The sequence below is a fragment of the Moschus berezovskii genome, chromosome 16 (genome assembly GCF_049115385.1).
Source record: "Moschus berezovskii isolate FMDL1 chromosome 16, NW_MosBer_1.0, whole genome shotgun sequence".
Lineage (NCBI taxonomy): Eukaryota > Metazoa > Chordata > Mammalia > Artiodactyla > Moschidae > Moschus > Moschus berezovskii.
Window position 1 is genome coordinate 44,651,130 of NC_142475.1, and position 12,837 is coordinate 44,663,966.

The window sequence follows — 12,837 nt, forward strand, 5'->3', positions numbered from 1 at the left end:
CCCTGGGATTCTCCAGGCAAGAACACTGGAGTGGGTTGCCATTTCCTTCTCCAATGCGTGAAAGTGAAAAGTGAAAGTGAGGTCTCTCAGTCGTGTCCGACTGAGTGACCCCATGGACTCAGCCTACCAGGCTCCTCCATCCATGGGATTTTCTAGGCAAGAGTACTGGAGTGGCTTGCCAGTGCCTTCTCTGGAGATCAAGTGCAGAAAGCATTTATTCATGGGGCAGAGGGAGACCAGTGTGGTGGGCAGTGCTGAAACACAGTTACAAGGGCATTCACGTGCAGGCTAAAGGGGACTGATCAAGTAGGAAGTCCATCCACTGAGGACGATGGAAACCAGGCTTTTCCCTGCTAGAGGCGTAAGTTATAAATACAGAAAGAGAGAAAACTAGAATCATCAGAACCTTTGCAAAATAACCTGTTCTTTCAAGGCTCACCACTCAGGTAACAAGTGCTTGTGATTCTGAACCATCTGCCCAAATTCAATTTCAAATCCGGGTTCTGGGCAACAAACCCTGGACCTGAGATCCTGCAAGGGCAGGGTGGCAGACCTGAGCCCCTGGGTCACCTCCTGCAGTCACCGCCTGTGGCCTAGAAGCAGCTCCACAATCCTGTGCAACGTTGCCAGCTTGGTCATCTGTCGCTGCAGCATGCCAAAGGCCCACTCCATCTTCCTCCTCTCCTCTGCCAAGGCCCTTTTCATCACCTCCATTTCCCTCTCGAGGTCATTAACCTTGGTTTCCAGCTGGATCTATCAATGGCTATTACACAGCTTTATACAGACTGGGTGTTTCGTTCTTAACTGTGACTCTGGCAACTCACCCAGTACCCAATGCATTCTAGGCACATAATCAGCATCTACCAATCTAAATAACGATTTGAGGCCATTTGTTCCTGGCTGAAAATCCTTCACAAGAACCAACTTTCTTTCTACAATTAGAGGTAAAAATCTTAAAATGCCAACACTTGATAAGTTAGCATGAAGACTACTGTTTTATAAAAGGTACTATCCATCTGTATGGATGGGATCGTACCAAAGTAGACAGGATTTTCCCTATGGGGACAGTGTACCAAAGGAGAGTGCACGTGGAGACACAAGCAGAGCCGCTGAAGACAATCTCCTCAGGTTACCGTTTGCCTTCAAGCTAACCACACTCAACAAAATCTTTAATATGGGCAGCCACGTTAGAGAAGATAGGCAAAAACCTGTATTCAGAGCCAAAGGAAGCAGATTAACACTTGCTTCCTATTAACGTGTGAATTTTTAGAGTTTCTACTGTGGGAAAAGGTAGTATCTGTATCTTTAGAAAAGTTCATACACAAAGGAAAAATAACTCTCCCATATGCTTCTGATATCCAATCCCCAGATGAGAAGAAATCATTATATTAAATTAACGATGCATACATCAGCATATACCTGTATTTTCACACCCTTTTAAACAAAATGGTAGAATGTTACATGTTTTGTTTTCAAACATAACTTTTTTTGTTATAAAGGAACACAAGTCTCTGAAAATTAAAAGTTCTGTCTGATACAACTTAAATTATTTAACAATCAATCACTAACAAAATCAAACATAAAGGCAATTATCATACATTGGAACACAAATCACATTTAAGCACAAACATAAAAATAAACTCAGGACTTTTCCAGCAGTCCAGTGGTTAAGACTTCACCCTTCATGCAGGGGGCATCGGTTCGATCCCTGGGAGCAGAACTAAAATCCCACATGCCGTGTGGCATGACAAAAAGCAGACTTATTTCTCTTCTTTAAGCTGTTTCTTTTCACTGTCTTCTTCCAGATCAAAAGTGAATGGTTTGTCATAACCCATTAAATGGTTATAGTCTTCAGGGTTTGAAAAGAGTGCTGGATTAACTAACAATGATTTTGTTTTAGCATAAAACGTAGTAAAGACATGCGTGCTGTTTGGAATCTTCACATCATTCTGGTGAAATACTGTACTTGTTTCCGAAAGTACAACACTGTAAGTAATGGCTTTGTAAGTGTCTGTTCTAGCCTCATGGTACAGGCGAATGACATAGCCTTTTGTAAGAAAGTGAAGCAGTGCTGGAGTGATCACTGTAAAGCTTCCTATGGTGCCATAAAATAAGATTTGCAAAGGCAGACTTCCAAATATAACATTATTTTGTGCAAAAATGTATGGTAGAAATGCAAGGCTGATCAGACTTGTAGAATAAGAAAAACACTTCACACCTAAAAAAAGAAAATAGGAGAGGATTAATACCATCCAATTAATTCTTTCTTCCTACCATATCATCACCAAAATAACAAAATCAAAACACCTATATAGTGCTTATTATATTCCAGGCTTTATTTTAAGCACTCTGCATACTTTATTCATGAAATCTACAAAACAGTCCTATTAGGTATATGTATAATTATCATCATCATCACTCCCATTTAAAAGATGAGAAAATATCAGGCACTTGCTCAATGTCACATAGCTACCAAATAGCTGTGTGAAAATGTAAAGTCACTTTAATCATGTCGAACTCTTTGCGACCCCACGGACTGACTATAGCCTACCAGGCTCCTCTGTCTATGGAATTCTCCAGGGAAAAACACCGGAGTGGGTAGCCATTCCCTTTTCCAGTGGATCTTCCTGACCCAGCATTGCAGGCAGACTCTTTATCGTCTGAGCCACTAGGGAAGCCCCACCAAATAGTGGTGTTGGGATTTAAATCTAGGCAATCTGACTCTAGGGTCGAGGCTGTTGGCCATTACAATGCACTACCCAATAAAAGATTTAATATTACTCAAAAATCCTTATGAATACTATAAAATTTAATTCAGTCAGCAGATAATCAAATAAAATGCTCTGTTAACAAGTACTTCCACGGATCTAAAACAAAATGTTCAAATACAGGCGTAACTTTATCAGGCTAAGTGCCCAATATTAAAACAGCAAATTTAGAAACAAAAAATCCCCACTGGTGGTTAAGAAACATATGGGAGAGGTACTCAATTTCCTTATAAGGAAAAACACTCAAGTTGAAATAGTGACATATTTTTACTTAGAAAGATTTTTTTAAAAATCACTGACTTCTGAACTGTATATTTTAAAATGGTCAAAATGGTAACTTTTACATTATGTCTACTTTACCACAGTAAATAAATAACTTAAAATGTAAATTTTCTTAGTTTGAATGTATAATTTTAACATGATTGAACACCATCTGTTTGGAAAACAGACAAGCTGAGATCCTAGATGAGCTGATTATAAAGTTAATTTGGAAAAAGCAAGCAAAAAGGAGAGGGAGAGTTAGATACTAAAACATTAAAATAGTGTTGTATAGGCTCAGTACATGATCACATCAATGGAACAAAGCAGAAAATCTAGAAACCTCAATGTGTATGGAAATTTAGTGTAAAGATATAATTTAAAACTAGTGGTGCTGGGGCAACTGGATAGCCACAAAGAAAAAGATAGAATTCAATCGATCCCTCATATCATACCTGAAAAATTCCAAATAATCCAGAGATCTAGGTGTATAAAATAAGAAAGCTATAAGAAGCCCTGTGAAGGCCTTATAATCTGAGAAAAGAAAAACTTTTCTAATTATGACTTAAAATACAGAGGCAATCAAGGGGAAAGTTGATAAATCTGATCACTTTTTTTTAACAGATACAAAATCTGGTTTTTGCCGTGAAAAGGGATGATGCACATGGAAGCAAATTTTAAACGTTAGTAACCATCATCACTATGTAAGAAGTGACCAAATTAAGGCTTTGCGGCAATAAAGTTGATCTGATGAAGTTATCGTGTGCAAAGTGAAGCCAAAAGAAACAAAATGTTTTCTGAAAAAGACTTGGTAATGTAAAAAATGTATATTTTTGAATATATTTAGAAATTTCCATCATATCTTGGAATAATGCTTTCCAGGGAAAGCTATTTCTGTGGTTTCATAGGATTACATTTTACTTTAGTCAGAGGATTAGATGTTTTTTTTTTTTAGACATAAATACCATAAACAAAATAAAGAGATGAATGAGAAAAATACTGGAAACGTATATCACAAAGGATTAACATACCCAAGATATAAAAGGTTGCCAGTACATGAGAAGAAAAAGATTAACAACCCAATAAACAAAATGAGTAAGAAATATAAGCCGACAGTTCAATGAAACAAAAAATGCACGTGAATGCACATGGCCTTTAAACAGATTGTGTGTGTTTTAGTTGACACTCAGTCATGTCTGACTCTGCGACCCCATGGACTGTAGCCCAGCAGGCTCCTCTGTCCATGGAACTCTCCAGGCAAGAATATTGGAGTGGGTTGCCATGCCCTTCTCCAGGGGATCTTCCCAACCCAGGGATCGAACCTGGGTCTCCTGCACTGCAGGCAGATTCTTTCCCATCTGAGATACCTGGGAAGATTTCAATAGGTGAAATGATGCTAAACTTCAATCATAAGAAACCAACAATTAAAACCACAGTGAGATATTATTTTTCCCCCAAATTGTCAAACACCAAAAAATCTGACACCATACATACTGATGAGGCTGTAACACAGCAGTCACTCTCATACATCACTGCTGGTTGAAGGCTTCTTGTTTGCACCAGTAATTTAAAAATAATTTCCTCCTCTCACAGGTAGTTGTCATGACATTGGTACACATGGGATTTAATGGGGACCAAGCTGTCTTCTGCAGAAAAACCACCTCTTGTTTCCCCATTACTCTTTTCACACTATAGTAGTGTGAAATGTGTCCCCTCAAAATTCACGTCCACCCAGAACCTCAGACTGTGACCTTATTTGGAGACAGGGTCTTTGCAGACAATTAAAAGTTGAGATGAGATCATCCTGGATTAGAGTGGACCCTACATCCAATGAGAGTGTCCTTAAAAGGACAGAAGAGGACAAGCAGAGACACAGAGAAGGCCTTGTGAAGTAGCAGGCAGAGACTGAAGTTATGCAACTACAAGCCAAGGAACACAAAGGATGGCTGCGAGCCATCAGAAGCTGGAAGAGACAAAGAAGAGTTCTTCCCTAACGCCCTCAGAGAGAGCACGCGCATGCCAACACTGTGATTTCAGGCTTCTAGCCTTCAAAATTGTGAGAATAAATTTTTGCCACCAAGTGTGTGAAAATGAATTTTAAGAGCCCTGAGGAAACTAATACGTACATAAACTTTACTATGACTGGTGGCGGTGTGGTTTAGTCGCTAAGTTGTGTCTAACTTCCAATCTCATGGACTGTAGTGCACCAGGCTTCTCTGTCATGGGATTCTCCAAGCAGGAATACTGGAGTGGGTTGCCACTTCCTTCTCCCAGGGGATTTTCCTGATCCAGGGATCAAACCTGCGTCTCCTGCATTGCAGGCAAATTTTTTACCTACTGAGCCATCAGGGAAGCAAAGCATCAGTCGCTCAGGTTGAAGTAATTGCTATTTTCTAAACATATTCTGGGTTTTCCCATCCTGATGCCTTTGCTCATACGACTTCCGTGCCTGGGATGTCCCTCTTTCACACCTCTTCATGTTCAAATTCTACTCGTCTTAAAATGAGAATACTGTGACATCAGTAATTTTTGTTGCTGAATTAACAAGAACTGCCAACTAAAAGTCCCCTCAAGTGTCTTTACACTGGGATCCAATATGGTAGTTTAAAGAATCTCCAGGAATGGTACCTCTATGTTAATGCCTCTCACTCAGTTTTACACAGAAAAATTATTAATTCCTGATAAGCATATAGAATGACTATTACAATATTGAAGGAACTCAAACATCAAATTCTGCTACAATTTTAGAACTTTGAATACCATGCAAAATTTTGCTGTTTCACAAATATTATATCGTAACCAAACTAAAATTAGGAGGCTTCCTAGGTGGTGCCAGTAATAAAGATCCTGCCTGACAATTTAGGAGACATAAGAGACGTGGGTTCAATCCCTGGATCAGGAAGATATCCTGAAGGAGGGCATGGCAGCCCCTTCTGGTATTCTTGCCTGGAGAATTCCATGGACAGAGAAGCCTGGCAGGCTACAGTTCATAAGGTCACAAAGAGTCAGACATGACTGAATCGACTTAGCACGCAAGCACGCACACTAAATTAATTCCTATTTATATTCTCTTCAGTTCAGAACTGAGTCAAGTGGGGACATGAAATACATGGATAAACCTTCCCTTCATTTGAAGGACTGGTGTCTGTATTCATAAAGAAGGGTATCATGGGGGTCACAGTTGACACATCTCAAGGGCATCAATCCATGTATCCGAGGCTCAATCCAGAGATGTGACACAGGCTCAACGACCTACTCATCTTGTGACTTCTGAAGAAACTACTACCATCCAAAACTGATTATTCCAACAAATTCAGAACTCCTCTGAACAGTACTATAATCAGTCCTTATTCCCCAAAAGTTTTAAATTAGCTAAAGTTGGGGTATTTTAAATATACTCTATTTTAATGTCACACACGCTTGAGAACTTACAGATTTTCAGATTAAATTTCAGACAACCAAGTAACATCAACATGATCAAAAACACACATGCCAATGGGCCAGCTGGGCTGTAAGGTAATCCTCCAAATATTTCAGGTTATACTTTTTTATATAAGGATTATTGAAATGAAATACAACCTCAGAAACTTGAACAAACCACATACCTACATTCTTCTTTTCTAAATTATTCCATACTACATACTGAATTATGACCTAAGGAGACAAAAAAACTTTAAATTTGTAGTTATTTAATACACTGTCTTTTCCTACTCCATGATAAGTCCCTACCTACCATGTGCAAAAGTCATTAAGTATATACATTTGCTGAAAATTCTAAGACCTAAAAAATATAGACTTAATATATCTTTGAATCATACTCACTCTATAGAGTAAATGTCTACTCACCCAAAATAACTACTCCTAAGTATTCATCCATATTTGCTTCTCTGAATATTCACACATTATATAAATATACACGTTTTGTTGCTAAACATCCTGAGAAGTGACCAAAGGATGAATCTTTAGTGCTCAGTCATAAGACCACAAAGTCGTTAAGAGTCTTCAAAAACCTTTAAAAAAAATCTCCTGAAGGGACTTTCCTGGTGGTCCAGTGGTTAAGAATCCGCCCTGCAATGTAGGAGATTCAGGTTCAATCCTCAGTGGGGAACCACAATCCCACATGCTGAGGGGGCAACTAGGGGACTATAGATGCAATTGTAGGGGGCCTGCTGCAAGTACTGAGACCAAATGCAAGAAAAGACCCCACATGACACAACAAAGATCCTGAGGCAGCCAAATAAATAAATGAATAGGTAAATAAAAATTTAAATTTCATAAAAACGCAAAGGCCTCAACTTCCAAATCCTTTATTAAATCTTATAATCTTTCCGTCTTGCAATTATGAGGTGGTGGCTCAAGGGTAAAGAATCTGCCTGCCAATACAGGAGATGCAAGACGTGAGTTTGATCCCTGAGTCAAGAAGATCCCCTGAACCACTGGCAACCCACTCCAGCATTCTTGCCTGTGAAATCCCATGGACAGTGGAGCCAGGCAGGCAACAGTCCATGGGGTCTTAAGAAAGTCGGATAGCACTCAGCAACTAAACAATAAAAATAGTAAGTATCATATGCTAAGAACCTGTTTTATAATCCAAAGGGGGAAAAAAGGAAGTACTCTCATTCATGATTACCCACCAAATACTGTTCGGGCCAAATTCCCAGTATAAATCAGCCTTTCATCTTCTGATTTGTCAAGCCGTGTATGTGAACATCGAACACCTCTTTCCCAACAAACAGGTATCTATTGAAAGAGAGATCATGATGTGAGTGCATAATAAATTGAATTTTAGACCAACTTTTCAATTTATTTTGAAAAATATAATAAAGAGAACTTCTCATATAGGGTGATTTAAGAAATTCTTCCAAATAATCTACAGAGCTAAAGAACTCAAACTGAGTAACAGAAAGGCTTTCTTAATCCCACTCACAAGTAGACACTGAATTGGGAGTTTGAAGGCCTAGGTTTGCATGCCAACTAGAAGCTTGTTAGATAAAGTGTGACCTTAAACAAGCAAAAAGTCAGTGGAGTAGTTTCTTCTATTGCATGTCAGTCTCACTCAACTGCAAAGATTTAAATGCATTAGTTCTTGTTTTTTTAAAAAAATCACTTTATTTAAGCAAAACACTGCAGATTCAGTGTTTATAAAGCCCAGGTAGTTAATACTTCTAAAATATTTATACCATAGCTATTATTAATATATATATATATATTCTTTCCCTAAACTTTGTATCCATTCCTTGTTCCCTATAAGGAAAAATTTCCACTTGAACTCCTACATCAAATTTCAAAGGAACAGAGTTTCCAGAACCTCTGAAAATGATTTTCACCACACACCTTCTTTAAGATGTAAAAGGCATGCCTAATTCCTTTAGGTTGAAATTTAATTAGATTTCAATTCCAGCACTGGCTTTCCAAGTTTCAGCATGTTTGCTAATCCTAAAAATTTACAGGGCAGGATTGCTGCTGCGGATTAGGAGACAATTTATTCAGATTAAAATAAGAAGGATTAACGTCTTTATCCCGTTTTTTTCCCCAGGGAGCTAAGTAACTCCTAAAAATAGGGCCACCTAATAAAAAATAGAACAAACTCAAAGAGGTTCTCCTAGTTTTTTCAGTTCCATCTCCACGTGAAGCATCTAACTTCCTTGAAGATTAGCTCTTAGAGCGCTCAAGGACAGAAAAGACAATAAACTGAGTCCTCGCTGGATTTGTAACCATCTGTAAAGTGACTGGAACAACCCAGAAAATAATCACTTTCCAAGGGACACTTAGATCCGCGGGTGCTGTGAACTCCGGGATGCACCGGCCTGCTCCCGCGGCCAGAACATATTTCTCCCGCCAGCCTCGCACTGGGCTCCTTCCGTACAGGAGCCGCCGGGCAGCCGGAGAGAAGCTGCGGGGACGCCGGGCTCCCCAGGCCCGATGCTACTTCCACACCCCCGCCCTCACACGGGTCCGGAAGCCCTCTGACCGCCGACCTGGGCTCGCACCCGACGCAGAACAGGCGCGGCAGCCGACAGCCCCGTGCCCCCGACGCGCCCTGAGGAGCCTCTGCAGGAGGCCGCCCTCGGGCCTCGGAGCGCGGTGGAGGCCCACGGCGCTGTCCTCTTCCCGCCGAGCCGCAGTCCGGCCGCCCACGGGCCGCCCACCGCCAGAAGCAGCATCCCGCACCCAACCAGGAAAGGCGACCGCACTGCGGCGGCACCTCGGCACCCCAAAGCGCTGCTTCTCACCAGCCCCGGGCCCGAAAGAGCCGCGCAGGCGCAGCCCCCAGAAGGCCCGGGGGTAGGCTGGGCCGCCGGCGCGTGCGCAGAACATACGGCATGCCTCGCGCGTTTCCTGCGCGCTGAGCTCTGCGTCGGCCCAGACCCTTGTTGAGGGGACCAGCTAACGCCCAGCTTGCACGCTGCTTACCCTTGTCTGACTGTGGGGCTCTTTATAACAGTGTGGAAGGACAGAGGGGAGTGAGTGTGTGTGTGTGTGTTGGTCGCTTAGACGTGTCCGACTCTTTGCGACACCTGCTGGGTTTACTCTGTCCCTGGGATTCTCCAGGCGTGGACGGAGATGCCAGGCAAGTTAGAGTCTGGGCCTCTTTATAACAGTGTGGAAGGACAGAGGGGAGAGCCACGCTCAAAGGACAAATCCTGGAAGCCCGAGTTGAAAATTTCATTCTCCTGGGTGTCATTTTCTAGGTCCTCCCTAAATATTTTCTTTATGGAAAATGTTTCTAATCTGTTAGCACAGAGGAATAATACATTACACGTTTGAACAAAAATGAATGGTAATTTGATTCAACCAGTGAGTTGGTTGAAAATAAGTGGAATTCGTTCATTGACTGTTGATACTTGTCAAATTTGTTTTCTGAAATCATTCTCATCCGTTTACCGGATAGTTCATTATTTGTTAAAGAGGTAATTGAGTGCCTTGCCTATTTCCAGGACTATCTCGGAAGCTGGGACTATAAAGATACTGAATAAAACTAGGAATCACAGTGCTTATGTTGCAGGAAGTGGAATCCCTTCCAAGGCCGGAGCGAGGGCTCTTATCTAACACTCAAATGAGTTGCCCAAGGACACGCATGAACTGAGAAAGCAAAAGATGATTGGGTAGGGGCATCTGGGTGGAGAGCAGTAGGGTAAGGAAACCAAGGAGAACTGCTCTGCCATGTGGCTCACAGTCTTGGGTTTTATGGTGATAGGATAAGTTTCAGGTTGTTTTTGGCCAATCATTCTGACTCAGGGTCCTTCTTGGTGGCTCAGGCATTGCTCAAGGAAGGTGGATGCCAGGAAGAAGGACTCTGGGAAGTGGTCAGACAGGCAGTGTCTCCTTCTGACTTTTCCCCAACTCTTCTGGTTGGTGGTGGCTTGTTAGTTCCACATTCCTTACCAGGACCTCATGTCATAAAACAGCTCACACAAATGGTTACTATAGTGCCTGGCCAGGGTGGGCGGTTTCAGCCGGTGTGCTTCCCCTAACACATAGTGAAGGAAACCCTAAAAAATAAGTTAAAATATAATGTTTTATTATGATCAAAAAATACAAATTTATGAAATGTTACAGAAGCCCAAGAGGCAGAATGATTAATTTAGCTTGAGAATGACCAGAGGTTCAGGTTCAGCTGAGTATTGAGGGATAAGCATCCAACTAGTCAATATGCTACTTTGTTTATTTCAGAACCATGTGTTTTACTCAAAATGTTATTTGCATAGGAGAGGAACAAACTAATAGTCTAAAATAGTGCCACCTTCACAACTCCAAATCCTGTCTACCTTTTTCTGGGCATCTTGAAGGATAAAATAATAATATCTCTTTATGGATAATTTCACTTTCTTGTTTATTGAAGTATAGCCAATTTACAGTGTTGTGCTAATTTGCTGTACAGAAAAGTGACTCCGTTATACACATATGTATGTTCTTTTTTCATATTCTTTTCCATTCTGGTTTATCCCAGGAAACCGGATATAGTTCCCTGTGCTATACAGTACAACTTTGTTATTTATTCATTCTAAATGTAGTAGTTTTGTCTGTGAGTGTATTTCATAGATATGTTCATTGGTGCCATATTTTAGATTGCACATAAAAGTAATATTGTATGGTATTTGTCTTTCTCTTTCTGACTCACTTCACTAAGTATGATCCTCTCTAGTTGTATCCATGATGCTGCAAATGGCCTTATTTTGTTCTTTTTTTGTGAATGAGTAATATTCCTTTGTGGACTTCCCAGGTGGCTCAGTGGTAAAGAATCCACCTGCAATGCAAGAGATGTGTTTTCCATCTCAGGGTTGGGAAGATCCCCTGGAGAAGGAAATGGCAACCCACTCCAGTATTTTTGATATGTTGTTTCCATGGCTTGGCTATTGTAACTTCACTTTCTTTATCTTCTGCTTACCTTTTAACATCTCTTGACTCTCCTGGGGGTCCAGTGGTTAAGACTCTATGCTTCCAATGCAAGGGCTGCCAGTTCCAGCCCCAGTCGGGGAACTAAGATTCCAGATCACCTGAGACCAAAAAAAAAAAAAAAACCAAGAAACTCTTGCTTTAGTGTGGTGTATATTAAAAACAACATCAATTAGCCATTATTGTACTGATACATATTTAAACTTGCTGTTCATATACTGTTTTTTTAATGGTTTTAATAGCTTAAGATAAACTGAGGCATGCTAAAATTTCTGAGAGTTTATTTGAGCAAAACTTTATTCCAGTTGTACAACACCAAACTTGAAACAGTCATGAGCACTCCACTGACAGGAGCTGGGGCAAGGTTTTTATAGAGAAGATGCACATGAAAAGTAAGGAAAGTATTTGATTGTTATAGCTTATGCTGTTGCATTATTTGAGAAAAATCTCATTGGATGTTTGTGATTGGTTGTTCCTACCCTTGAGGTATTCACAGGATTGAATCTGGGGTTGCTCATTAACCTACCAAGACATCAGAGCCATCTCAGTCCAATGTCTCTTTATATGATTATTTCAACAATGTATTGAGAGAACCTGCCTACAGAAACTGTAGGCAGATGGAAATACTATTTGGTCTACTCAGAGTTTCTAAATAGCTGAAATGAGATCATATTCTGAAATTTTTGTGCTATAGAATTATATGAAACTATTATTCATGTTTAAAGATTGCCCAATTCTAGTAGTTTAGAGATGTTTTTTAAATATATACTACTTGAGTGGGATTTTAGAATGATATTAAAGCTGTTTACAAAATAATCCTTGATTTCCCCATTCTTACCATCTGAGAGGGTTTTAAGATGGAGGCTCATGGAAAAATTGAAAATGGGTATCCCTTGTAGAATGAATGGCCACCATTATTATATGTAATTTTTGTTTGTTTTTTAACTGTCTTTCCTTCCCATCCACCACACCCTTTCCCCTCCTTTAACTTAAGCTTAAGGACAGGACTGCGTGATGGAAAAAAGAAAAGAAAATTTTTAGTAAAGTCAGTATTTGATAAGAACCCTAAATACTTCTTTATAGTCGGTTGGAAGTTAAACCAGGCGAGTCTTTTAGGAAAAGAATTTGTCAACAGATTATCAAGAACTTTTAAAATGTTCATATTCTAAAGCAACAGAAACACGGTCAAAGATTTCTGCAGATCCTGAATACAGTATTACATAAAGTGACTTAAAAATGAAAATAAGGTCAATGTCCAAGGAAATTTAAGGAAATACTTAAGTGACTCACGGTACATTTAGACAGTGTAATTCTACAGACATTAAAAATGATATTGTGGAGATTTTGGTTACAAAAGTGTGGGTTACTGAAGTTTGTTAAGTAGGAAAATAAATAGTATAAAGAACCATATAAA

The 12,837-nt window shown here is 40.1% G+C and overlaps 1 protein-coding gene across 1 annotated transcript; it reads right to left on the minus strand.

Annotated features, from left to right (window-relative positions):
* Positions 1-1,404: 1,404 nt before the first annotated feature.
* Positions 1,405-9,312, minus strand: TMEM70 (transmembrane protein 70). Its single transcript, XM_055432472.2, has 3 exons — positions 9,005-9,312; positions 7,661-7,766; positions 1,405-2,218 (listed from the first exon to the last, which is right to left on the minus strand). The coding sequence occupies exons 1-3, from the start codon at positions 9,188-9,190 to the stop codon at positions 1,761-1,763; spliced, it is 750 nt and encodes a 249-aa protein (XP_055288447.1). The 5' UTR covers positions 9,191-9,312; the 3' UTR covers positions 1,405-1,760.
* Between the last annotated feature and the right edge of the window lie 3,525 nt (positions 9,313-12,837).

Coding starts and splice junctions, on each gene's coding strand:
- TMEM70 (XM_055432472.2), bottom strand. CDS start 9,190: ATGCTGCTTCTGGCGGTGGGCGGCCCGTGGGCGGCCGGACTGCGGCTC. Junction 7,767..9,004: donor TGCGTCGGGTGCGAGCCCAG/GTCGGCGGTCAG, acceptor CTCTTTCAATAG/ATACCTGTTTGTTGGGAAAG. Junction 2,219..7,660: donor TTTGGCCCGAACAGTATTTG/GTGGGTAATCAT, acceptor TTCTTTTTTTAG/GTGTGAAGTGTTTTTCTTAT.